Source organism: Rousettus aegyptiacus, unplaced genomic scaffold (assembly GCF_014176215.1).
Source record: "Rousettus aegyptiacus isolate mRouAeg1 unplaced genomic scaffold, mRouAeg1.p scaffold_m13_p_5, whole genome shotgun sequence".
Taxonomy (NCBI): domain Eukaryota; kingdom Metazoa; phylum Chordata; class Mammalia; order Chiroptera; family Pteropodidae; genus Rousettus; species Rousettus aegyptiacus.
The window spans coordinates 35,982,108-36,009,435 of record NW_023416308.1 but is presented as its reverse complement, the minus strand read 5'-3'; the positions used below and the strand labels follow the sequence as shown (position 1 = coordinate 36,009,435).

General features: G+C 40.3%; 1 protein-coding gene across 1 annotated transcript in view; it reads right to left on the bottom strand.

The window, feature by feature from the left end:
- Positions 1–27,328, bottom strand: part of POU2F3 (POU class 2 homeobox 3) — an 84,494-nt gene that overhangs the window by 24,302 nt on the left and 32,864 nt on the right. Inside the window, exon 6 of the mRNA XM_036221107.1 lies at positions 17,935–17,969. Coding sequence (XP_036077000.1) covers positions 17,935–17,969 — 35 coding nt within the window. The remainder of the gene's footprint in view (positions 1–17,934; positions 17,970–27,328) is intronic.

The window sequence follows — 27,328 nt, the reverse complement described above, 5'->3', positions numbered from 1 at the left end:
TGCACCATATCATTTTCATATGTGGGGCATATTTGATGTAAACATTCCAACAAGTGTAGCCTGGGACTTTCACACAAATGTGGGGCCTACATCGTTATTGAAAGTCAAGTTTGCAACAAATCTGAATAGGATTCTCTTTAGCATTTCCTGGATGACTGCTTGTGCCCTAAAAGTCTGAGCTTTGGCTATAAATGCAAGTAAACAGTTTTCTCTGGTAATTTTTATCTTTGATAATAATCTTCTAGTAAGGCTGAGGTCCTTGTCTCTTGTATTCTTGTGGCATTCCAAAGTGAGGCACTTCTTATGGTCCTTTGAAACCAGGTCTGCTCTAACAGCAGTGGGTTAGACAGCCTTCCATGTATTATGCTTTAAATATAGGTTTCCTCCAAAAAGGTTCCCTTCCCAGTTTAGTTTAGTTCAACAAACATTTCATATGTACTTGTTATATACCAAGAGGAACTAAGGACCTTCCAGATTAATCAGGAATGGTAAGTGAAAAAGTAATCATCTACAGTGCAACACATATAGCAATCAGAAGTATGTACAGTAGTAGCATGGAAAGGTTGTGATTTGCTTTGTCAAGACAGAGGATAGATAGAAAGGTGAATGAGATAAGGAAAGCCTCACAGCATCCCAGTAGAAGGCAAAGAAAGGCATGCCAGGAAGTGTAAGCAGCTTGTTCAAAGTCACAGGGGGCAAAGCAGTGCTTCATGTCCAGGAGCAACAAGCAGTTCAGTACTGCTGAGGCATGGGGTTGGCTCTCAAGCCCTGGGCGAGCAGCCAGGGCTTGACGACAGAAGCCTTATATGTCTTGCAAAGGAGTTTAGACTAGGCTTTGGGGGCAAAGTGTAACTAGAGTAAAGGGGAGTGACATGGTAAGATTTTTGTTTAGTTTAATTATGCTAACAGCTGTGTGTAATATGAATTTAAAGAGGGTACAACTCTAAACAAGGCAACTACTTAAAAAGCTGTTTATTGTAATAGTCTAGGTAAGAACTGATAAGGACACACCTAAGGCCAAAGTAGTAAGAATAAAGTGAAGGAGTCAGATGAAGAGTTTTTAAGATAGAAAATGTATTTCTACCCCTAATGGTTTATCCTTTATAAAAAAGACTGTTTATTTCAGGAATTCTCTGGTTAATGCCTGCAGGACTAAAAGAACACAGAAAAAAAATCTGAAAGACCATAGTCAAACCAAGCTGCTAAAAATGGATGGAGTAGAAGGCATTTGGAGTTCTAGAAGATATTCACTTTGTAAATCACATATTTCTGCAATGTTCAATTCTTAAAAGCTAAGTATAAATTTTAAGTTAGAAAGAATTAGGATTAAAAATAGTAGGCACTCAAAATTTCACATATATGTATAGAACTTTTAAGTTTACAAGGTGCTGTAGAGTTTTTCTTTTGCCCAGTGAAAGTCTTGAGAAGTTTGGGACACATTATCTAAATTAATAAACATGCATTTATGCAGATATGTATAATTTGTATATATAAATGTGTGTGTGCAAATTTTTGAAGCAATAACTGGGAATCCATCTCATTCTTTCACTGCATCTTGAGTCATTGTCTTTCAGTAAGTAACACCTGGAAAGTGGTCTGCAGACCTCACTTATTTTCATGATGTTCTACAGTTTACAACATACACTCGAACATGTCATTTTGGTTGATTTTTGGAATATTCCCATGAGACTGAAAAGGCAGATAATATTATTCCCATTTTACAGTGGAGGAAAACAAGATTCATAAAAGATAAAAGATTTATTCAAGGTACGAGGCTTGCTAGCAGGAGAGCTATGATTTGAACATTAAATCATGTGCTTTAAAATTCAACGCATCTTTCAAATTCCTAGGATTTTTCTGAGGAAGGCTTCCCAAACAAGTGGATTTTCAAAGGCATGGAAATCTCTCCCTTGTAGCTCCAAAGCCTTTGTTATAATTTTGGATATATATTTATTGATTTTATTTTGAAAAGAGATCTTGCTAAAAAGTATTATATATATTCCTACTTTCCCTTAAAGAGTACCTGAAAGATAATTTAGTCAATGACTGAAGTCATAACTGTGAACTTCTTTTACAAGCAATCATGCCCTTGGGGATACCGAAGTGTTTGGCCTCTGTTGGCTATAGCCCTAAATTGCTTTTTTATTTTTTTTTCAAGGTACCGTCTAAAGATATACCCCCTTCCTTACTTATAAAAGAGAATGTATTCTTACCCGCTAAATGTCTGTAAAACCTATTACACAAAGGGGTTTCCTTTTATTGTCACCAAAACAATATGAAGATAATGGTTCTGCACATTTAGTACCTGGGAGACCTATCTTGCTTACTACGGCCTGCCCAGCACACAGCATAATGCCTATCACTTAATAAATGCTTATTAAATATACGGGGAATTAATGCATAAATATATTCAACTGGGTCTAAGAAAAGTCAAAGGATTTCCCAAAGGCCAGACAGCTAGGAAGTGGCAGAGCTAGAATTTGAAACTGGGTCTGACTCGATCCAGAATCAATCTCCTTTCCACCTCCACCATCATGCCAAATAAGACTCACTTCCTTTTATACAGGGTTTCTAGAAATAAAGATCAAGTGAATGCTATAATTATTGTGTGTGCATGTATGATTGTATGCATATTGTCCCCAGAGGTCAAGATGGGGTCATATGGGCTGAGATAGGGTTAATTAACAATGGGTCACTGTCACCCAGGAGGGACATCTCCAATGGTGTGCCATAGGACTCTGCTTAGTCTTGCTAAGAATGTTATCAGTAACTTGGGTAAAGATAAAGCATACATATTTATTAAATTTCTCTATGAGGAGCAGGGTTAGCTAGTATCTTGCACAAAGAGATCAAGATTTTTTTTAAAAAAGCTTGAAAATATAAAAGGAAGAAATAAGATAGAACATAAGTACAGATATAAAATTCCTTTACTTAAAATATGAAAATTAACTGTACAAGTTGAGGCAATGGTTTATATTCGAGGGGTGTTAACTGACTTGAAGAGCATACAAGCTGACAGTATGATATAATTATCTCTAAAACAATCTGTAGGATAGGCTGTAGTAACAGAAGTAGAGTATTAAGGGAGATTTCTCTACTTGACTTTGGAAGTTTCATGAGGACAGGCTTATTGCTGTCTTATCTGTTCCTGGAATAACTGGAATCAGGGCACAAAAAAGATATAGTGCCCACTCAATAAAATTTTGTTGAATGAATGAATGGTCCCACTATGCTCTGACATATCTAAATGTCATCTGAGTAATGAATATTGTATACTTGTGGATATTAAAGAGTGTGGCTGACAGACTGAAACATTCATACAAAGGCATCAAGGCACAAATAAGTTTAAGGAGTTCATCATAGTATTAAAAATTTTTGAAGCAACCTAATGTCCAGCAATAGGAGAATGGAAAAGTAAAATTACATTAAAACAGGAGAATATTATATAGTCATTAACAAAGATCATATGACTCTATATATACTGCTATGAAATAATCTATATATTTTATTTGTAAATTTAAAAAGTTGCAAAAAAGTTGCATACAGTATAATTTATAAATATATACACATACATATATGCATTTTATAAACTCCACAAACATTTATACACTTTCATTTGTACCCATTTCCATGTAAATGCAGAGAGAAAAGTCTTTTAGAAATATACCACACTGATAACAGGAATTACCCCTGGGGAGAGTGCTGAGACTGAAAAGAGACCAAAAGTCTAAGTGAATTTTTTACAACAAAAAAGTATTCATGTATTATATGTATACTTACTTTAAGTAAGGCTATCATTTAGGAAACTCTGGATATTTACATAGAAAGGGAAAGATTTTAGAGTGATAGTTTTCCCCAAATATTGAAGGACTGTCATGTAAAGGGGATGGACTCAAGTCCTGGACAGGCAGTGACCACCACAAGGAAGTCAATCAGGGGTCTAATAGAAGAATGGCCTAATATTGCAACCCACTCAATCCTGGAGTAGGCTGCATTCTGAGTAGTGCATCTGAAATTTATGGGAGAGCTTTGGCAGAGACTGGGGCCAGGTGCCATCTGACAGGGATGTCAGTGATAGAATATATACACCAGGAAATAGATCAGGCTGGAATCACTGAGTCTAGGCTTTTGAGGTTCTTGAGAAGTAAATCTTTTTTTTTTTTTTGAGAGTTCAGAGTGGGTTGTTTTGTTTTCCCAAACAAGAATAGTAAGTAATGAATATCATCTACTCAGATTATCGTTCATTACATACAATTACTATTTTAACATTAAAAAAAATGTAAAATCTTCAATTGTAGAAATTGGATATATTTAGCTTTATAAAAATTTGCTATGTTTTTTTGTCTTTTAAAATGTCACTGCAGACTGTGAAAACCTAGCCATAAGACATTATATTATAAATAAATAAGTATATTAACACACAGGATAGAAGGGAGGAAGAAGATAGCCTTTCTGTCAGACAGCAGAGATCTGTGGAGCCCTTATGAGTTCAAGGGATAGATCATCTGAGTGTGGATCACTGGCTGAGAGAAAGACAACAGGGAGCAGAGCAGCATGAAGAGCAGCATGAAGAGCAGAAGGCCCTGCAAAGCAGAGAGATAGGAGTTCGTGGCACCTAGGATGAAGGGATGGGTAGGCAGACAAGTTCATTTCAACTATCCATCAATCTATTTGTTAAAAAAAACACTTATTGAATGTTTACTCTGTGTCAGGCAGTGCTGCACTATAACAATAAAATAGATTCTCTCCTCCAATATTTCACTGTCTGGTGGGAGGTGTGGGAGATACACATAGCAGAAGCCTATTAAGATAAAGAAGATGGAAGGGATGGTCCCAGAGGGCTACCTGGAGAACAAGACATTGGAGTTGAGTTTGAAAAGACAAATGAGAGCTTGACAGGAAGATGGTCAGTAAGAGTAGGGGTAGATACTGGTTCCAGGGTTCATTCAAAACAGAATCAAGATGCCTATCTATTCTTCTGTTCCTCCTCACCTTCGGGATACCTCCCTCTTTGAAATGATGGAGGTATCCCTCTTTGAAATGATGGAGGTATCCCTCTTTGAAATGATGGAGGTATCCCTCTTTGAAATGATGGAGGTATCCCTCTTTGAAATGATGGAGGTATCCCTCTTTGAAATGATGGAGGTATCCCTCTTTGAAATGATGGAGGTATCCCGAAGGTGAGGAGGAACAGAAGAATAGATAGGCATCTTGATTCTGTTTTGAATGAACCCTGGAACCAGTATCTACCCCTACTCTTACTGACCATCTTCCTGTCAAGCTCTCATTTGTCTTTTCAAACTCAACCAAGGAAAAAGGGGATCCGGAGGCCTCTTGTGAAGTTGGACTCCCCAAATCCTGTTACCTGAGAGGCCTGTCCAAGCAGAATGGAGAAGCCCACCATAAGAACACTGGGCCCTTGCTGAGTTCCCAGGTCCTTGGCAAAGTCCAGAATCTCAGGTCTTGCCACACCCCACCTTGCTTTATGCCAGAAAAGTGTCCAGCCCTCCTAGGCCCCTGGGCAAGCCCAGGCTCTTGCGAGTGCCCCACTAGCCAGGAAGCTGCCCTCTGTGCTACCAGGCTTGGTGTAAAGGGAAGTACCAAATCTTCAGAAAGGAAGCTGGTTCTGGTTCACATTAGAGAGGAAGGGACTCCTTGTCCTTGGGCAACTGCTTCCCACTCCAGACAGAGTGGTGTTAACCCTTTCTGGCCTGGTGGCTCTTGCTCTAGCAGCTTAATAGCTCCTCATCCCAACCCAGAGCTAGGGGCACAGAAATACTCCACCACTGGCTTCTGCAAGAATCAATGCTTACCCTCAATGACTGGGTGTTCAAGTCTTTCCAGGCCTCAGTTTACCAGTTACACAAGTGGCCTAGATAACCCACTTCCAACCTCTCAGTTGAGCCCACCCACAGTGATGGGGTAAAGTTTAAAATGTCCTTGTTAGGATGACACACTTTTTTTGAGAAGATGTCATCATAGGGAAAAGAAAAATTAATATATAACTTACTTTAAGCAAACCCTGTAGATGATATTTGGCTCTGACTACAGAAGGGCATTTTTTGTTTTCTGAAAAGATTCAGTCTAATAATTCTTTAAATAGTGGCTTTATTGGCAAAGAAAAATAATATAGTTTATAAAACTTTGACTTATGTACAATATTTCAGGAACCATTATAGTGAGGCATGCCTGTATTTACCTGGCACAGATCAAGTTTGGCACATTTTTCTAATTATTGGTCTAGTAATGGGCTGAGTCAGGTGAAAGGGCACACGTAAGAACACTCAGAGGAGGAAAGACAAGCAATTGGGAGAACCTGAGCAGATGGCCATTTGAAGAAAAGCCTCCAGAGCCTTCCAGGGGCAGAGCTAAGAAGAAAAGGCCAACCGGAGCCAGGCTGAAATGAAATGGGGCAGCTAGAACTAATAATGTCGCAATAACAACAATAACTTACATTGATTGAGTGCTTACTATGTTCCAGACACTTTATATTCAAGATCTCACTTAATCCCCCTCCTAACAACACTATAAGATTGATGCTATTATTTCTCCCCATTTTATAGAGGCAAAAACTGAGGCTTGGAGAGAGTGAGTGATGAGGTTACACATCTCCTGTTGGTGGAGCCAAAATTCAAATCCAGGTCTGTGTGATGCCAGAGCTGGACCTCTGACTACTATACTATCATCTGTAAGCATAAAACCAGGGATACCCTGTAGCAGTCCATGCCAATGAAATCTGTGGAGAAAATATTAGAAGACACCAATGCAGGGGAGGGGCTGCCAAGAAAGAAGCAAAACAGGATGCGAACCAAGGATCCTCAAGGTTAGGGACCCAAGAGGATTTTAGTGGCCACGCAGGAGAGACGGACATCTTTACACTTGATCTAGACACAAGCAGCAGAGGTTCAGAGGCTTATGAAGGTGCTGAGGGTAGCTTAATAAATTAGTAGAATAAACTGGATTCGGAGACAACAGACCAGCCCTGAACATAGTGCCTATTATCAAGTAGACACCGAATAAAGGTAAATTGAATAAATCCCAGACCTGCCACTTAACTGCAAGTTTCTTTACCATATGAGCCTCAGTTCCTTTATTTGTCAAACAAGAATAATAAAACCTGTTTTACGCAGTTATTGTGAAAGAAAAACCTATTAGCTTAATGAAGTCCTCTGTAGGTTGTCAAGCAGAGCCAGACATGAAATGGGAAGTGACCTGGTAGGGAACAGAACAGGTACACAGAAACAGCTCCTGAGCCCTGAGAGCAGCCTCCAAAGCCACTCCTAGGCCAAACTTTTTTGAGGTGAAAAAGTTTATTTTCCACGGTAGCTGTGATTCTGGGAGAATTAGAATCTCCTGGTTCCTAGAGTTGCCTTAACAACCCTTTAATTGGAAAGGGTGGGGGGACAGGGAGAAAGCCAGGTCCCACCCCCTGCCCTACAGGCATACACACAGGCAAACACTCCTCTCCTCCTTGCACCCTTCTCACGCACAGGCCCAAAGAGGTGTTTTTTGCGGGGCCAGGGGAACCCTCTGGGTGGGAACCTTTCTTTACCCCACCCTTTACCTGGCAACCTTCCCTGAGCCTGCAGATACTATCTCTGCCATTCCAGCTGGCAAGCTACAGCTGTGAGAGCTCTGCAGGAGTCAGTATGGGTAAGAAGGCCCTGGAAATGTGGAAAAGTACCATGCAAATATCAAATGTGAGCTCTGGGTAACTTTAGGTCTGGTCTCATTTGCAGGAGCATGCTCTCTCTCTCAAAAGTAGCCTGGTACAGTGTAGTCAGACAGGCCTGTTGTATATCTGAGCTCCACCTTGAGTAAGTTACTTAACTTCTCTGAGCTATAGTTTCCCCAGCTATATAATGGGACTAATAATGCTTACCTCACTGGGCTGTTGAAAGGATTAAGTAATATCAAATAAGACATAACTTTATGTAAAGTGCTTGCCACATCCCATCATCCTTGGTTTGCGTCTTGGCTCTAAGCAAGTCCCTTGACTTTTTCCAGCCTCAGTTTCCTCTTCTATAAAATGAGGATTATAAAAGCTCCTGCTTGAATAACTGGCTTCCAAAGATAACCATTTTGTAATCCCTGGATCCTGCGAATATGTTCCCTTAAATGACAAAAGAGATATGACTAAGGTTAAGGACATTGAGATGGAAGGATTACTCTAAATTATCCAGGTGGGCCCAATCTAATCACATGAGTCTTTAAAGGTAGGTTTTTTCTGGCTGTTGTCAGAAAGCAGTGACAACAGAGGTCATAGAGGTAGGCAAGGAAATGGACTCTCGTAAAGCTTCCAGACGGAATGTAGCCCTGCAGTTACTTTGATTTTTACCCCAGTCTGACTCCAGAACTATAACATAATGAATTTATATTGCTAAACCACAAAAAATATAAACAAAAATGAACAAACTACTTCTCTGGGTGGCTGTAAGTTTTAAAGGAGATACTGTGTGTGAAGGGCTCAGCCCATCCAGTGCATGTTAAACTAAAGGTGTACACTTTTTCTGTGATTGTTTGGGGCCAATCACAGCTTCGTTTTCAAGACCCCTGCTCCAGACTCATGCGAGAGACGGGGAAGAGCTGACCCTGCTTTCACTCTCACCAGAGTCTGCCTTCAGTATCCACTAATGGTAACTCCTGAAATCTCCCCCAAAAAACCCACTTTCAGATTCTTGCAGAATCAAGGAGAGGGTTCAGACACTTTCCCACTTGCATCCTCACTGCTCTCTATCCTACACATGAGCAGAAAGGAACATTCCATTTGCACTCCCCATCTAGATGCATCCACGGGCTGTGTCAATGCTGAAACCTGAATGAGTTAGGCCTCAGACCCAGTGCCCCAGAAGGACTTTGTGGTGGTGCTTGGGGCCATCTGGTAAACCAGGGTTTACTAGGGACAGACCTCTAGAGAACCCATAGTTGCTCCCATTCCTATCCGTTCCTCACAGCCCTGTTCCCAACAAGGCTCTATCCAGTAATGGGGCTGTTGCCCAGGCCACAAACAGAAAACAACTGACATCTGAGCCTTAGGCCATAGAGCCAAGAATAACTGGTAAAGGAGGGACAAATTCCCACCTCTCCAAAAGCAAAGACATTTGTCGGCTGCTTCCCAACTAAGCTTGGGTGAGTTAGGATGGTGGAACCTTAGATTGACTGATGATGAATTTCAGAAAAAATTGCTTTTCTAGTAGCATCCTCAGCTCATCTAAACTGGTGCAAGCCCAGCTCAGCAGCCACACAGGGAGAGAAGAGGAAGAAAAAATTATGGGTTCTCATTTATTAGAAAATAATAGAAACTATTATTTGTTGGTTGATTACTATAAATCGGAGACCCGACTAGGTAATATATCTTAACTATAATTAATCCTTACAACATGCCTAGGAAGTAGGCACTATTACTGTTCCCATTTTCAGTGAGAATATGAGACACAGAGAGGCTGACCAATACAGCCAATTGGCTCTCAGCCACTACGTGGGACTGCCTCCTCCAAGATCAACAACACCAAGGAGTAGGAGAACCGTGCAGTCTGGAGTCTAAAGGGCATGGCTTTAAATTCTCTGCTTCTCGATGGTGAGATTTGGGGATAATTCCTTTACCTTTCAGTGCCTCAGTCTCTTCATCTGTAGAACTGGAATAATCCCAACTACCTCACAGGGTTGCTGTAAGTACTTATAGAATAATGAACATAAAGTATTCTGCACTCAATGCCTGCACACAGGCAGAATACAATAAATTATTGTTTTATTACCTTAACTACACTGGAGAAATCACTTCGGAAAAGGAGGGTGTTTAATCTCACCAGTTATCTCCTGCCTGAAACTTCTGTTCTGCATCTACCTAGTTACTCAGCTTATTCCCTGTTGAGGCAGCATTGGTTTACACACCCCTTGTTCTGACATTTTTAGAAACTTATCAGACCTGTCTCCCTCTTTGATAGTAATTAAGTTCTCTGAAGTCAGAGGCTATGCCAGGGGAACCTCCATTTTCCACTGCCTTGTATTTCTATGTAGAAGGAACATAGTGTTCTCTGCCTTCTGGTAGAAGTAACCTCCTTCCTTCTGGGTCTAGGTCAGCTGTCCTTACTCGAAGTAATAGCTAGCCAGGAAGTAATTTTCTGAAATCTACAGGGTGGTTTTTCTGGCACCCTTAATAATAAGAAGGCTCAATGTGCACTCACTGGGCAAAGAGAGAGCAGGCATTCTAGACATCCTGAAATGCAGAAGACAGCACAAAACAAGAAACACCTGTTCATTTCCCATACAATTTTCATGTGACTTTCAAATATACTATTAGACTTTTGTGCCTATAATCATGGAAGCCTAGAACCCAAATCCATATTTTATGTAAGCACAAAGAATCTTTTGTATACTTTTACTATGCACTGACTTTTTCCAGGGGTGCCATTTTCTGTGTAAATTGAGGAAATATTACATTTTATTTTGTTTGAAGGTTTACCAAGAGTTGTTTAACATTTTGGAAATCACAGCTTTTGTACTGCCAATATAACATACCAACATCAGTGTGTATTTGTGTCTGTCACATTCATATAGGCATAAGCATTCTACTATCTTGGGAGTTTGCACAAGGACTTACTTGCTGAGATACATATTATTTTATTTTAAATTATTTTCATTCTCTTTTTATTCAAATTAAGAGTATCTCACTGATTTTTATTTATGTTTTCTCTAAATTTTATTCTAGGATATTAATGGGGCTCTACAGAATCCTTATTACAAGGAGCATTGGGTCTGATAAGGTGGAGAAACACGGGTTTAGAATGAAGTGGGTGTGTGTGGTTTGGTCCCTTCTAAGACCTGCCTAGGGGATCACTTTAAGGCCTGTTCTCCACCAGTTCTATCTGTGCCTGGTAGATGCATTTAATTCTGGAGTGAGGTCTTTGAAAACCCATTGTGGACTTACATCAAAACTATTTCTCCACTGCAGCTCTATCTGTCAGACTCTTATACCTATTTTTCCTCTTGGAGGGGAAAAAGAAGGATATTATGTATGCACACTCTAAAACCCAACCCTACTTCTTAGAGTTAAGCAAAATGTAGTTTGCTGGCTCCTCATCTTCTTCTTTCCCTTACCCTCCCTGTCCCCCTCAATAATTTGTCCATACCTGGAAGTATGAAACTGGAAGCTAGATCCTGCAGCAGAAATAAACAAACCTCAGAGGACCCAGAGTCTCATGTCCTTAATTTTCAACCTTCAAGATCTTTCACAGGGAAGTCTCAGAGTCTCCCTCTGGCTTATTGAGCCCACTACTCTGTCTCTATTCACCTGCCTGGCTTTGTTAGACTCACTGAACCAGCCCCATGGGCATTATCATAGAGCAGGAGCCTTCCCTGTCTTCCACAGCCTTTGCTGCGTTTTCTCCCCACCGCTGAGCAGAAACCATGTTCTACTCCCCTCTGAATCCTCATTAGCTGGCTAAGTACAGGTTTGTGGAACTAAATGCAAACATAGTCAATTTCCTCCATTGCCCTCTTCTGCACACTTGTTCTGGTATGGCTCTCTGAGGCTACAGTTGCTGGGGTAGGGGTGTGGGGGATGGGAGAGGGCCTGGTGGAAGGGGCTTACTATGCTGTCACTGTAGACCCTCACTTGTCCACTTGAGACTCTGGTCTTGCCTCCCCTATGTCACCCTCATTGGCCTCCCTGGAAAGTCCTTCTATCATTTTGAATCCTCAGAAACCATTTCTCGGGCTGAATTTTGTTTATTTTAGAGAAGATACCCCAATTGAACCAGTTAAACACTACAAATCAACACATATCAGGAGCAGCCAGAGAACCAAAATAGTTCATATTCAAGAAAACAAAATGAAGGAAAATCCCATCTGATTTAAAGCTAACTGCTATGTGGGGGCAAATAGGATAACTACTCTGGACTAGCTAGCATGGGGTCCAGAGAGAAGCACAGGAGGTGAGATATTGGTATACTGGTGCTGCCAAGCCAAAGACTGAGAGAAAATCACAAGCAACTGATTCTCAGCTTTGGGGCAAGAAGCTTAGGAGCATGGAAACCTGCCAACTTGCTTCAAACTCTCTTTAGGCCTCAGAGAACTTTTGGGCAGTTTTCTTGCAAGATGGCATTCAACAACATAGATGAAAACATTGCTCTGATAATGGCTTGGATGATGAGGGGGGTCCAGAATCATCAGGACAGAACAGAGTGAGGTTCCCCAGGTGTGCACCTATAATGGTGGATTGTCCAAGGCCCTTTAAGCCCATTATACCTCCCAATGTCCTGAAGTTAGCTGTTGGTCCAAAGAGCAAGACATGAAAGTGGAGAAACTCTGTGACTGGAAGAGCTGTCCCTTGGGTTCCTGAACTCACCAACAGGGCATTCAGCTCTATCTCCCTGTCAGAGGAGGCCTTCTCTTCTAGGCTAAACCCTCTTCTGGGCCCAATCTCCATCTATATTCTCTCTTTTCTGTCTCCTATACTGCATCTTCTATCTCTTTTCAGGCCCAAACTCACTTAAGTCTCCCTTATTCCCAAAAAGCTTCTCTTCATACTGTCTCCATTTCAGGCCAACACCTCCATCCCATCGTCATCCCACTCCATAAGAGAGAATTCTGAAGTTCTTGTCTCCATCATTCCCTTGACCCTTATTTACTCCTCAGCTGCAGAAATCTGGCATCTGATCTCACCACAGACATTACGAACACTGAGATAAGGCCCTTACTGCCAAACCGTAGCCCACTTTCAGGCTCCAGGCTCTATGGTATCTCTGCATGCTCTGACACTGTTGGCTATCCCCACCTTCATGAAAATTCCTCCTCTGTGAGTGTGGTTCTACTCCTATCTCTCCAACAATTTCTTGTTAGCCTCATCTATAGGCACCCACTCCTCAGCCTGTCCCTTACATATTCCTTCTCTTCCAGGTTCACTTTTGGTCCTCATCCCATTCTGCACACCCTCGCTAGATGACCTCATTCCCCCATATCACTTCAGTTAACACAGTTCAGTGGTGCCTCCCTACTCTGTATCCTGACCTGTCTCCTGGGGTCTAGATCCAAATTTCTCACCATGTATTAGGCATTTAGAGCCCATTACCTGCCCTTCTACCTCCTTTAATCATCTGGAAAACTTTGTAACTTTGTTCCACCTCTTGTCTTCTTAATCTATGTAATCTATGGTTGCAAGACCACTAATGCTCAGCATTCCTAGCTAGAAATCTAAGATTCATAGTGGATCCTTCTCTTTGCAGCCCACATTCCAACCTGTTGCAAAAAGCCTCTTGATTTTATACCAGAAATATCTCTCAAATCTGAGTCTCTCCATGCCTATTGACATAGTAATAACAATAGCAAATACTTATACAGTGTATATGTTCTAGATACTTGTCTATGATGCACATGCACACACATGTGCACATGCACACGCATACATACACACTCATTTGACCCTCACAAAAACCCATTGTTTTCCCTATTTTATAGATAAAGAGAATAAGGAAGTTAAAGAACTTGCCCAAACTTGCACAGGCAGGTAGTGCCCAAACCAGGATTCAAACTGAGGCAGTCTAATTCTATGTTTGTATACTTAACCTCTTTGCTATCATCTCTCTCCTTAGAATTGCCTACTTCTTCCTACTATAAGAGCATTCCATTGGGCCTCTCTTGCATCAGTCTTCATTCATCCTTCCTTCCTTCTTCAACCACACCCCCACCTAATGCTCTTCCAATTAAATGAAGCTAGTCATGCTTCAAAACACCTAGTGATGAAATTCTTTGCTGGGTATTCAAAGTTCTTCATAAACTGACCTGACCCACAGCTTCAGCCTCATCTTCCACCATCTCATCCCATGCTGGTCTTCTCACGATTCCCAAAGCCATACCCTTTTACAGCAGTGACCGTTCATACTCATTGCCTCCTATGAATCATTGAAATATTCTTGCTGCCCCTCTCTGCCAATCTAATCCCCTACTTTTCTGTTGTCACCCACTTCAGACACCATTTCTTTGGCGATATCTTCAGGTAGTATCCCAGAGCTCTTACATCTCTCATAGAATTCACTGCACAGTATTGCAGTTTATTTTCTTTTAAATGGCACCCTCTATCTAGAGCTTAGGAATAACTAGATATTCAAAGAATGAATGGTTGGCCCCAGATACAGCTTGTCAGGTCTTTGTCTCTATGCCTAAATTTCAAATGATTCTTTTCACTGGTTCACACAAAAACATAAAGGTGGTAAAAAGTTCATATTACATATTTCCCCTCACTCTCTACAGCTCAGGGTGAAGAAATGGACACTATCTTATTCATTATTTTTCAAAAAAAAAATGAAAAGAGAGTGGAAGTCAAACTAACCAGTCAGAATATGGCATGAGAAAAATGATGGAACTATAAGACACTGCAGGGCCTTAGAGGTCATCTCATGCAAACTTATTCATTTTATCCTTGAGGAAACTGAGGCCCAGAAAGATAAGGGGAACAAATAGCTTGTGGCAGAAACAGCACTGGCACCCAGGACTTCTGACTTCCCACCCAGGGATCTGGCCTTATTGTGTCGCCTCTCAACTTTGTCTTATATTTCCTGGAGACAAAGCCTCCCTGTACATCTCAACCAAGGTCCTGGAGTAGTCCTGCTTCTGGGTCCCTGAGCCTTGCCACTGTTATCCCCACACAAGCTCAGTCTGCTTTCTTGGGACCAGGAAGTTAACAGGCTCAGTATGAAACTACCTGAGAAGCCAACATCTCTTGCTCAAAACTGTAGTTTACTTAGCACCTGGCTGCAACTCCCAATTGTACCACCTAGCTTGGGGGCCTTCCAACCAGAGCTTTACTATGGGCAATGGCTCATCCTTTTCTCTCTTGTGTCTGCTAACACCTCCTCTGTATCATATAGAGACTGTTCCTACACATCTGCTCTTTCTTCCCCTCCCTATGCCATTTCCTCTCAGTTAGTCACAGTGAGGTCACGCTCAGCCTCTGGCTCCCAGGCCTCTCCCTAAGGATGGTATGTATATATAAGGAGAGGGGAATTGAGAGACTACAGAAGAGGATGTGGCAAGGAAACATGGGAAATATGAGTTCTAGAGTCAAAAATATATGGGTTCAAATCCTGACTCGGCCAGGTGGCAATCGTGTGACCTTCAGTGAATTATTTAATCTTTCAAATCCTTTGCCAAAAAAGCCAGTGTGCCTGGGAAGTAGTTTCCTCATCTGTGTGATAGGGACAGTTAACACTTGGTTTATAGTGAAAATTGATGAGATAAGGTACCAAAAGCACTCTACATAGAGCCTGGCAGTTAGCAAATGTTGGTTTCCTTCCCTTGTTGTATAGTATGAGAGAGTGACTATCAATGTGGTAGCTTGAGAAATCCTCGGTGCTTACCTGTAGTCCCACAGGTGAGCTGGTGTGAATGTGAGCATGTGGGTGTTTGTATCTGATGACATCTGATGGAGAGAGTGAGAAGGAACGAGGAGAAATCTTGGGGAGGGCGTGGATGTGTGTGTGTAAGAGCAGAGAAGAGCTCCAGTCTAAGTGTGTGAATAAGTGTGGCCCAGCTAAGCCTCTCTTCCTCCAAAATTTCCCCTCTCTTTAAAGAAAAAATCTGTCATGTCTGTTCTTGTCAATAACAAGAAATCCAAAACCCTTCCTGAACGGGGAGGGAATAACTATCTCATGAGGCTCATCTAAGGGGAGCAAACTCAAGGGAGGTCCACTCCTGGCAGAAGCAAGGAAACTTTCTCATAACTGGTGGGAAAACCACACTCCGAAGATGTTCAAAGGGTCAGGGACTTCTCTGTAAGCTGCCCCAGGCCAGAGGGGCTTCCCCAGCCTTGTCATAAACATGAGGGTTTCTCAAGCTTCAGGAAGATCACATAGGTAGACAAACCTACAAGGCCTATGGAGTGGGCCACCTGTGGGCTGGGCTGGTAGGGCCATATCTGGTGTGGGATGGGCTCCTCCCTGTACATCTCATCTAAAGGCCTAGGGCAGTAAGAGGTAAACCCTAGGCTGGGATCCTCAGACATCACAGCAGAAAGCTTAGGGCACAGGCCGTATCCCAACCTGCTTCAACTGTCTTGCAGGATCATAAAATCCTTGAGATTCACTTCTATCTTCTTGACCTTGAAGCAAACCTGGCCCAACTACTGCTTAGATAAAAATCTGTCTCATATTTAAAGACCTGAGTAAGAAGCTGATTCTACAGTTTCCTTCCCTTGGTAACTGTTCCAGTGTTTAATAAAGTACATTGGCTAAACGTCCCTTCTCACAGCCAACCTAGATGACTCCTTAACTGAAGTCCATCCTTGTTTTAGGTCTTGAGTAGAGGGATGGAGAGAATAGTTGGCTTCCACTTGTTAGCAAACTTTCCCAATGTTCAAAATTGCAGAAGTTGCCTGCCTAAGAGGTTTTGGCTTAGGTTTCAAGATTATCCTTTTCTCTGACTATGAAGGGTGTAACCAGAGTTAACAGCCCAATTTTAGAAATGTTAGTAGTACTAGCAAATCACTCTACATATAAAGGAGAAGAACATGTCTGAGTTTTACCTCAAGCTCCAACACAGAAGCTCATCAAAACCTGTACTCAGAATATCAGAGTGGGAAGGGACCCTAGTGGTTATCCAATGTGCCAACACATTGGGATTATCTTCCCTTCCCCCTGGCTATCTCCCTCTCTAGCCCTTTTTTCTCTGTCTGAAAACTCCTTCAGAGGTAGACAAAAATATCACCTCCTCCATGAAGCCTACTCTGAGATCCCAGGAAGAATGAACTATTTTCATTTCTATTTGACATCATGATTTTTACATACTTCTAATAAAGCATGAATGAGATTGTATTATAAGTATTCATTTAATAGTCTCTCTCTCCCTTCCTTCCCTTCTCCCTCTCCCTCCATCTCTACTCCCCTACACTTCATATTAGAGTTTGCACTCCTCTAGGGAAGAAAACATGTCTTAATTTTCTTTGTATTCCCACAACTGGCACTGTACACATTCTCTAATCCCTACCCCAGAACTAATGAAAATGAATTCTTCAGCTGAGAAAATTTAGACCAAAAATATTAAGCAACTTCACCAAAATTATATAGCCAGTTAGTGGCAGAAACAGGACCAAAATCAGGCTTTCCAATTTTGTATCTAATTCTTACCTCTCTGCCTCACTTTAGGGCTCCTCATTATTGCTTCCTGCTTGTCTTTAACCTAGACTTCCTCCTCCCAACAAACCCTTCCCACCTTCTGCTTCTGACGTTACACCCTGTTCCAGTTCTCACACCTACATTTCCCATCAGCCTCTAACCTTAAGAGCTAAGTCCTCTTCCTCCACTTTACTTTCTTTTTACACATTCACATTCATTCATCCTGCTGTCCATCCAGTGCTGACTTACCTTGGCTGAAAACCTCTCTGATTAATTCCAACTTGTCCAACTTGATTTCCTTCAAAGTCACCAAGCTTGTGTTTACATTGTCCCACTGAGTTGTGTCATGTACTCCTTCCTAAGCAATTTTTATTCTATTCCCCTTGTTTTGTCTCCTATCATTTTCTTGTAAATCAGGACTTCCATGAAGAATCCAGGTACTCCACAATTTGTACATCTATAAATTCCTCTATACACAGTCAGTCCATGTAAACAGACTTACCCAAGAAGCAACTCAGGTTGAGCTTTGATAGGAAAGAGCTATTATTATCTTAGACTCTGGACCACATCTGGTATGCAGTAAATCCTAAATAGGTGCTACATTTGTCAGTACTCTTTTGAGGGGATAGTAAAGAGGTGACCCAGATATTGAATTGTGAGTTGGGGGAGAGGTTGAAGGCAAAGGCCCTTTAAAAGCCCTTTCCAATCCTGAAAGGTATGAGCCTCTGAATAAACACCCTAAAACTTTACTTAATCTTCTTTGTATCTCCCATACCTGACAGCATAAATGACCCCAATAATTTAAACGTTTTATTCTGAAAGTCCTTACCTGCCTGTTGAAATCTAGGCCATTTCGATCATTTCCTGTAAGAGATAAAAGAAAAAAAAAGAAAAAAGAAAAGAAAATATTAGTTGCTAGCAGGAATGGAAGAGACTGAAGTTTAGAGGAAAAATAGAATGTTGGGAGAAGTTTTTCTTTATTTTGAAAAAGAACACCACTTTCCCTATGGCTAGAATCCTCCTGTTTTTTTCTGCTTTCTAGAGAGATCTTTGAAAAATCTCTTCCAGGGAGGCGGATAATTGGAGAAGGAGTAGACTGATTTGTCCAAACTCACAGAGTCCCCTGGGATCAGAACTTGCCATACCAGAGTAAGAATTCTGCTGCACTCTCTTAGACAGAAGCTATTACAGAAGCTTACATGAGTAAGCAAGGAATGACCAGCCATGAATACTAAAGAAATTGCCCTAAGGCAAGAAGTGCTCCCACATCCTGATCCTCCAGGGGTAACGACATCTAAATCAAGTGAGGTAGACAGGTGTGAACCCTGTTTCTACCACCCACTAACTTTCATTTCTTATTTTGTTCATCTTTTTGCCTTTTATAATAAATGTTGGGTTGAAAAGTTAATATGTGTTTAGTAGAGAAAACTTTTGGTAAAGAAAAAGTATAAAGTAGCAGAAAAATCACTCTGCTGTGAGGCAACTGTAATTAATATTCTATAGTCTTTTTTGTTGATTTTCCTCATTGATACATACCACTCTGCATATATTTTTATCATAATTTTTCTAGTGAGGATCACAAATATTTCTCCTGTACTATTAGGGAACATCAAAAATATTACCTAATATTCCATTCTATGGACATACCACAATTTGTTTAAACTCTTGTTTGGGAAATTGTTCCCATTCTGTGCTATAATAAAATGTTCCATTCATATAGCTTTCTAGAGTAGGAGCTGCCAAACATAGTGATTAGACATTTATATAATTTATGAAGTTATCACTCCAATGAGTCTAGTATCCATCTGACACCATACACAGTTATTATATTATTGACTATATTCCCTATGCCGCTCTTTAAATTCCTGTGACTATTTTTAAGACAAGCAATTTGTATATCTTAATCTCTTCCTGTTTTCACCCATCAAAGCAAACCCACCTGGTGACCATCAATTGTTCTCTGTATCTGTTTTGTCTCTTTATTTTGATATTTAGATTCCACAGATAAGTGAAATCATATGGTATTTGCCTTTCTTTCTTTGACTTATTCCACTTAGCATAATACACTCTAAGTCCATCTATGTTGTCACATGGTACGACTTCATTCTTTTTTATGGCAGACTAATATTCCATTGTAGATATGTACCACCTCTTCTTTATTGTCTATCAATGAATACTTAGGTTGCTTCCATATCTTGGCTATTATAAATAATGCTTCGATGAACACATGAACACATATCTTTTCAAATTAGCGTTTTGGGTTTCTTTGGATAAAGACTCAAAAGTGGGATTGCTGGGTCATATGGTAGATCTATTTTTATTTTTTTGAGAACCTCCATACTGTTTTCCATAGTGGCTGCACTAATTTGCAAACTCATCAAGAGCGCGGGGGTACCCTTTTCTCCACGACCTAGTCAATACTTGTTGTTTGTTGATTTACTGATGATAGCCTTTCGGACAGAAGTAAAGTGATAATTCATTTTGATTTTAATTTGCATTTTCCCTGATTATTAGTGATGTTGAGCATCTTTTTATATGTCTATTGGCATTCTGTATGCCCTCTTCAGAGAAATGTCTGTTCAGGTCCTCTGCCCACTTTTAAATTGGATTGTCTTTTTGCTGTTAAGTTGTACGAATTCCTTATATATTTGGGATATTAACCCCTACTGGATGTGCCATTGGCAAATATCTTTTCTCATTAAGTAGGCTGTGTTTTATTTTGTTGATGGTTTGTTTTGCTGTGTAAACTTTTTAGTTTGATGTAGTCCTATTTATTTTTTCTTTCCTTTACCTCAGGAGACATATCCCCCAAAATATCACTAAGAGCAATATAAGAGAATTTACTGCCTATGTTTCCTTCTAGGAGTTTTATGGTTTGGGGTCTAACATTTAAGTCTTTAATCTTTCTTGAATTTATTCTTATATATGGTATAAGAAAGCGATCCAATTTCATTCTTCTGCAAGTGTCTGTCCGTATTCCCAACACCATTGATTAAACAGACTGTCTTTACTTCATTGTATATTCTTGCCTCCTTTGTCGTAGATTAAATGACTATATAGGCATGGGTTTATTTCTGGGATATTCTGTTCCACTGACCTCTGTGTCTGTTTTTATGCCAGTACCATGCTGTTTTGATTACTATAGACTGGTAGTATAGTTTTAAATCAGGTAGCATGATACCTCCAACTTTGTTTTACTTGTTCAAATAGCTGTGGCTATTTTGGGTCTTTTGTAGTTCCATATAAATTAAGGATTATTTGTATAGTTCTGTGAAAAAATGCCATTTGTATTTTGAAAGAGATTGCATTGAATCTATAGATTGTATTGGGTAGTATGGCCATTTTCACAATTTTAATTATTCCTATCCATGAGCATTTCTGTTCCTTCCATTTATTTGTATCTTCTTCATTTCCTTCCTCAATGTCTTATAATTTTCCATGTATAGGTCTTTTACACCCTTGATTAGATTTATCCCTCAGTATTTTATTATTTTTGATGCAATCGTAAATGGGACTGTTTTCTTAATTTCTCTTTCCAGTAGTTTATTATTGATGTATGAAAATGCAATCAATTTTTGAATATCAATTTTTATCCTGCTACTTTACTGAATTCAGTTGTAATAGTTTTTTGGTGGAATATTTATGATTTTATCCTTATAGTTCATGTCATCTGCCAATAACGAATTTTCCGTCTTCCATTCCAATTTGGAAGGCTTTTCTTTGTTTTTCTTGTATGATTGCTATGGCTAGGACTTCCAATACTATGTTGAATAACAGTGTTAAAAGTGGACATCATTGTCTTGTTCCTGAACTTAAGGAAAATGCTCTTCACCATTAAGATGTTAACTGCGACTTTGTCATATATGACCCTTACTATGTTGAGGTATGTTCTATTTCCACTTTGCTGAGACTTTTAATCATAAATGTATGCTGGATTTTGTCAAATGCTTTTTCTTCATCTACTAATATGATCATATGGTTTTAATCCTTCCATTTGTTTATGTGGTGTATCATGTTAATTGATATGCTGATATTGAAACTAACTTCCATCCCAGGAATAAATCTCACTTGATCACTGTGTATGATCTTTTTAATGTATTCCTAAATTCAGTTTGCTAATATTTTGAGGATTTTTGCATCTGTGTTCATCAACAATATTGGCCCATAATTTTTTTTAATAGTGTCTTTGTCTGATTTTAGAATAAGTGTAATGGTGGCCTCATAAAATGAGCTTGGGAGACTTCTCTCTTAAATTTTTTGAGAAGGATAGGTATGTAATTCTTTGAATGTTTGCTACAATTCACCTGCGAAGACATTCAGTTCAGAACTTTTATTTATTGGGAGTTTTTTGATTACTGTTTTCATTTTGTTAGTAGTAATCGGTCTATTCAGATTTTGTTTCTTCTTGATTCTGTATTGGAATATTGTATGTTTCTAGAAATTAATCCCTTTCTTCTAGATTGTCCAATTTGTTGGCATATGATTATTTGTAGTATTTTCTTATAATCCTTTGTATTTCTGTAATTTCAACTGTCACTTCTTTACTTCATTTGTGATTTTATTTATTTGAGTCCTCTCTCTTTTTTTTGAGCCTAAGGGTTTATCAATTTTATCTTTTCAAAGAACTAGCTCCTGGTTTCATTGATCTTTTGTATTTTTTTTTTAGACTCTACTTTCTTTATTTCCCCTCTGATTTCTATCATTTTCTTCCTTCTACTTACTTTGGGCTTTGTTTGTTCTTCTTTCTCTAGTTTCTTTAGGTATGAAGTTAGATTGTTTGTGATTCTTCTTACTTTTTGAGGCAGGCCTGTATTATTATGAATTTCTCTCAGAACTGTTTTGGCTGTGTCTCTTAGTGTTTTCGTCATCATTTGTCTCAAGGTTTCTTTGTATTTCTTCTTTGATCTCTTTGTTAACCCTTTCATTGTTTAGTAGTATGCTATTTAGCCTTCAAGTTTTTGTGTTTTTCAGGGTTTTATTCTTGTAATTGATTTCTAGTTTCATTGTGATCAGTGAAAAGGGATGATATGATTTTAATCTTCTTAAATTTATTGAGACATGTTTTGTGACCTAACATGTGATCTTGGAAAATGTTCCATCTACACTAGGGGAAAAAAAGTATATTCTGTTGCTTTGGGGTGAAATGCACTAAAAATATATCAATTTATTCATCTTCTCTAATGTGTCCTTTAAGCTGCTGTTTCCTTGTTGATATTCTGTCTGGAGGATCTATCCATTGAAGTCAATGGGGTGTTAAAGTCCCCTACTATTACTGTATTACTGTTGATCTCTCTCTTTATGTTTGTCTGTATTTGCTTTATATACTTAGGTGCTCCTATGTTGGGTACTGTTTACAAGGTTTATATCCTCTTGATGGATTGATCCCTTTATCATTATATCATGTCCTTCTCTGTATTACAGCCTTTGTTTTAAAGTCTATTTTGTCTGAGATAAGTATTGCTACCCTAGCTTTCTTTTTCATTTCCACTTGCATGAAATATCTTTTTCTATCCCTTTACTTTCAGTCTGTGTGGGTCTTTAGGTCTGAAGTGGGTCTCTTGTAAGTGGCATATGTATGGGTCTTGTTTTCTTATCCACTCAGCTACAGTGTCTTGATTGTAGCATTTAATCAACTTATATTTAAAGTAATTATTGATAAGTATGTAGTTACTGTCATTTTGTGATTTATATTTTGATTTTTTTTCTCCTTCTTAAAGAAGCCCCTTTAACATTGTTTTAATACTGGCTGGTGGTAGTGAACTCCTTTAGCTTTTTCTTGTCTGGGAAGCTCTTTATCTCCTTCAATTTTAAATGATAGACTTGCTGGGTAGAGTAATCTTGGTCATAGATCTTTGCTTTTTATCCCTTTGAATATTTCATGCCAATTCCTTATGACTTGTAAAGTTTTTGTTGAGAAATCAGCTGACAGTTTTATGGGAGCTCCCTTGTAAGCAACTAGGTGCTTTTAGGATCCTCATTTTGTAGTTAACCTTTGGCATTTTAATTATGATGTGTCTTGATATGGGCCTTTTTGGGTTCATCTCATTTGTGACTCTGTGCTTTCTGGACTTGTATGTGTATTTCCTTTGCCAGGTTAGGGAAGATTTCAGTCATTATTTCTTCAAATAGGTTTTCAATTCCTTGTTCTCTTTTCTTTTTGGTACATCTATGATGTGAGTGTTGTTACACTTGATGTTACATCATAGGTCCCTTAAATTATCCTCATTTGTTTTGCTGTTCGTATTGGGTGTTTTCTGCTACTTTATCTTCCAAGTGGTGATTTAATCCTCTGCTTCATCTAATCTGCTATTGATTCTCCTACTGTATTCTTCATTTCAGTTATTGAATTCTTCATTTATGACTGGTTCTTTTGTATGGTTTATGTCCCCTTTTTATGCTTACTATCTCTTTGTTGAAGTTCTAAGTTTCTTGCACATCTTTATGACCAGTGTTTTGGATTGGTCTATTGTTTGCTTTCATTTCCTTTAGTTTTTTTTTTTTTTTTCAATTTTCTCCTCTTCTTTCATTTGAGACATGTTTACTTTCTATTTTGACTGTTTTACTATCTTTGTTTCTATGTATTAAGTAGAACTGCCATATCTCCCCCTCTTGTAGTGCATGTCCTGTAGGGCCCAATGACACAGTCTCCCTGATCACCTGAGCCATGTGCTCTAGGAGTGTCCCTTGTGTGGGTTGTGTGTGCCCTCTTGTTGTAGTTGAGCCTTGATTGCTATTGGCACATCAGTAGTTGAGACTGACTCATTGTGAGAACTGGCCATGACCATGGCATATGAGCTGCTAGGCAGGGACTGACCTCACAGAGTAGAATTTGTTCCAGTGGTCTCTGGTGCCTGCTGAGACTACTCTTTGGGTGTGATGCTTATAGGGCTAATCAGGTGGTGCTCTGTTGTGGTCTGATGTTGGCCACTGAGTATGCTGGTTCTGGGGCCTCTTGGGAGGATCTCTCATGCAGGTCAAGGTTAGCCACTGCTTGTCACCAGCCCAGGATTACCTGGTAGGATGTACAAAGCGATCCACATTGGTTACTGCATATGCTGGACCTGGATGCATGCAGGAAAGGCCATGCTGTGAACCGAGGCTAGTTGCTACCAGTACTAGGCCTGCAGAAGCTCAGCAAAAGGCCCTGGGCACCTTGAGGCCTGCCACCACCTGCCAGATGCCCCTAAGGCTCAAATGATGAAAAAGCCTTGTGCAGTATGTGAGGAAGGTGAGGCAGGCAGATGGTATTCACCAGGTTAATGCAGATTCCAGTTTGGCACCAGTAGCGAGCCTAGGGCCACTCAGCAAAAGTCGTAGAGCACACCAAAGCCAGCTGCTACCCACTTGGGGGCCAAAGACCCCTAAGAGTTTTCAAAGACTGCAGTGTGAGCCAATGCCAACTTCCCACTGCAGAAAGAGCCTCAAGCAGTATGTGTGTTGGGTGTGGTGGGGTTCCATGGCATTACTAGGGTAGAGCAAGTAGAGTTTACCAGGCCAATACAGATTCAGATTTGGCTGTGTGGGACAATGGTAGCTATCCCTTCAGCCATCACTCTGAAGCCACACAACTCATTCATTCCCTATATGTCCCTAGCACCTCAGGAGCAGCTGTCCCTCTGCAAAAGCCCAGGATGAGTGCCTGGGAATGAAAGAGTCTGTGCATGGGCCCCTTAAGAGACACCTGGTTTTCCATCAGACTTTTGTCTCACCTGTACAGACAGAATCCCCACTAATTTTCACAGCCAGAAGTTGTGGAGGCTCCCCTTCCTGTACTGGTGCTCTGGGCTGGGAAGCCTGGTGTGGGTCTAGGACCTCTTGTTCCTTAGGGAGAACCTCTGTAGCTAAGATATCCCTCTCAATTCTCAATCACCACAAGTGGGTGTGGGGCCAGCCCATTTCACATCTCCACCCCTCCTACCAGTTTCAGCATGGCTTCTTCTTTATATCTTTAGTTATAGGACTTCTGTTCAGTTAGTTTTCAGGTTATCCAGGTTGAGTGTTCTATACTTTAGTTGTAATTTTAATGTGGTCATGGGAGGAAACGACCACAGTGTTTGTCTACTCTTCTACCTTGACTGGAATCCTCAGGACCCAACCTTTTGAGAGTCTGGGGAAGATCATCCCAGAAGAAGGTTCAGGACCTAAGGCAAAAACAGGCCTGCATGCTGAGAATGGGGCCAGCATGGCCGGAGAGAAATAGATGAGGGTAACCAGTGATGAGATGATGTAGATTGACGGTAAAGATTTCAGCTTTCATGCCAAGGACAATGAGAAGTAATGGAGGCTACAGAGCAGAGAAATAACATGATCTGACTTAAGTGTTTTAAATCCACTGACTTAAGTGGATTACTTGCAGCAATCCACAGTAGGGGGTGAGAGAGTGGTAAGGGAGACCAACTGGGAGGCTATTGCAGTGGCTCAAGTAAGAGAGAGCAGTGGCTGGATGGAAGGGTAGCAGAGAAGGTAGTGAGAAGGGCCTAGATTTAGAATTTGTTTTGAATTGATAGCTAACAGTACCAGCTGATGGACAGAAGGTGGGGTTCAAGAGAAGGTAAGGATTCCTTGGGTTTGGCCTTTTTTCAATGGAATGAGTGGTGGTGCTATTCCCTGGTATGGTGGTGATTTTAGGAAGAGTAGGCTCATAGTAGAAAATCAAAAGTTACGTTTTTAGACAAATTAAGCTTGAGATGTAAATTAGGTATCTTAGGGGAGGTAGGGAAATGAGTTTGGGCTCAGGAGAGTGTCAAATCAGAAGTAAAGATCAGCTTATAGGTGGTATATAAAGACATAGGACTCAGTGAGGTTACAAAGGAACTGCATCCAGATGAAGAAAAAAAAAAGGTTAAGGTTGGGATGATGATGAGGTGCCAGCAAAGGAGACTAAGGAAGACTAGGCACCAAAGTAGGAGGAAGACCAGACAAGTACGGTGTCTGGACAGCAAGAAGAGAAGGTGTCTCCAGGAGGTAATAATATACATGTGAACAAGACCTAGAAAGTGAGAGAAACACTGCCGGGCCAACACAGTTGGGCTTGGAAAGATTCATCATGTTTGTGGACAATTAAAGAAGGTTTTTGCTTTTGATTCCTGTGAATGTCATTATCATGTTGTTTGTGAGATCCAAAAAATGAAAAACATGAGCAAGCAGAATTCAGAGATTAATTTTAAAATTCATCAACCAACAAAGCTAACAGTTTCTCTTGCCCAGAAATTTTTTCATGGTCTTTCTCAAGAAGCCTCTTATCATGAGGATGTCCCTGCTGCACTTGTAGTCTGGTGATGGAGTTTCCCTTTCTCATAAAATTCATTCTTACTTGCATTGGTATCTCTGCTTAATTTTCCTTGAATCTTGGGATAACTTAATGGTTGGACTGGAGATGCCCAGGCTAGCCAGGGCCTCCCAGGAGACTGACCTCATAACACTGCAGGAGATCAGAGAGTGACACATAGCACAGGGCTAGACACTTAGTAAGGGCTCATTTCCACTATTCTGATTCTGATTCCACTGCTAAACAGGTAAGAGTATTCTCAGGAGACATGGCTTTTCTCATGGCTTACTACCTGTGAGAAGAAGCTCAGAGCATTTGGGGGTCTAGATGGCGACTTTATGATACAGTATAATAGAGACGTTAGTTAATATCTGATGACACTGTTGATTCTCTATCCAGATCTGGCTGAGGGGGAACAATCTCAGACCTCATTTTATTGCTGGGCTTGTTCCTACTTTTCTCCTGTGGTCAACTGGACTTGTTCCACTTGGCACCTCTTCCCACTAAGCCTATAGGAAAGGCCTGGGAGATGTTGCCTGGGAACTCTGTATCAAGATCTAGCTCACGGGGGTTCTACTGTTGCCCTAATGCTCTGGATGGGGAGGTGACTGGTGAGTCATTCCCAGGACTCAATTTATTCATCTTTGGAACAGGGAAGAAAGTGCTCCTCTTTCCCAGAAAAAGGGGTGATGAAATGATAATGTTGTGTGAAATACTCGTCCACAATGACCAGAAATTTCTTTTTCTGTTCCTTTAAGATGTTATATGGAAGAGCAGCAGGCTATACTGGGAAGAATCCTGGACTTGAAGTCAAAGGACTGGAGTGCAAGCCTTGGCTCCACCACTTACATGCTGTGTGACCTTGGTCAAGGCAGGAAGTTCTAGAGCCTCAGGTGTCTCAATGGCGAAATAAGGTTATAATTCACATTCTAGCCACTTCCCAGGAATACAGTAA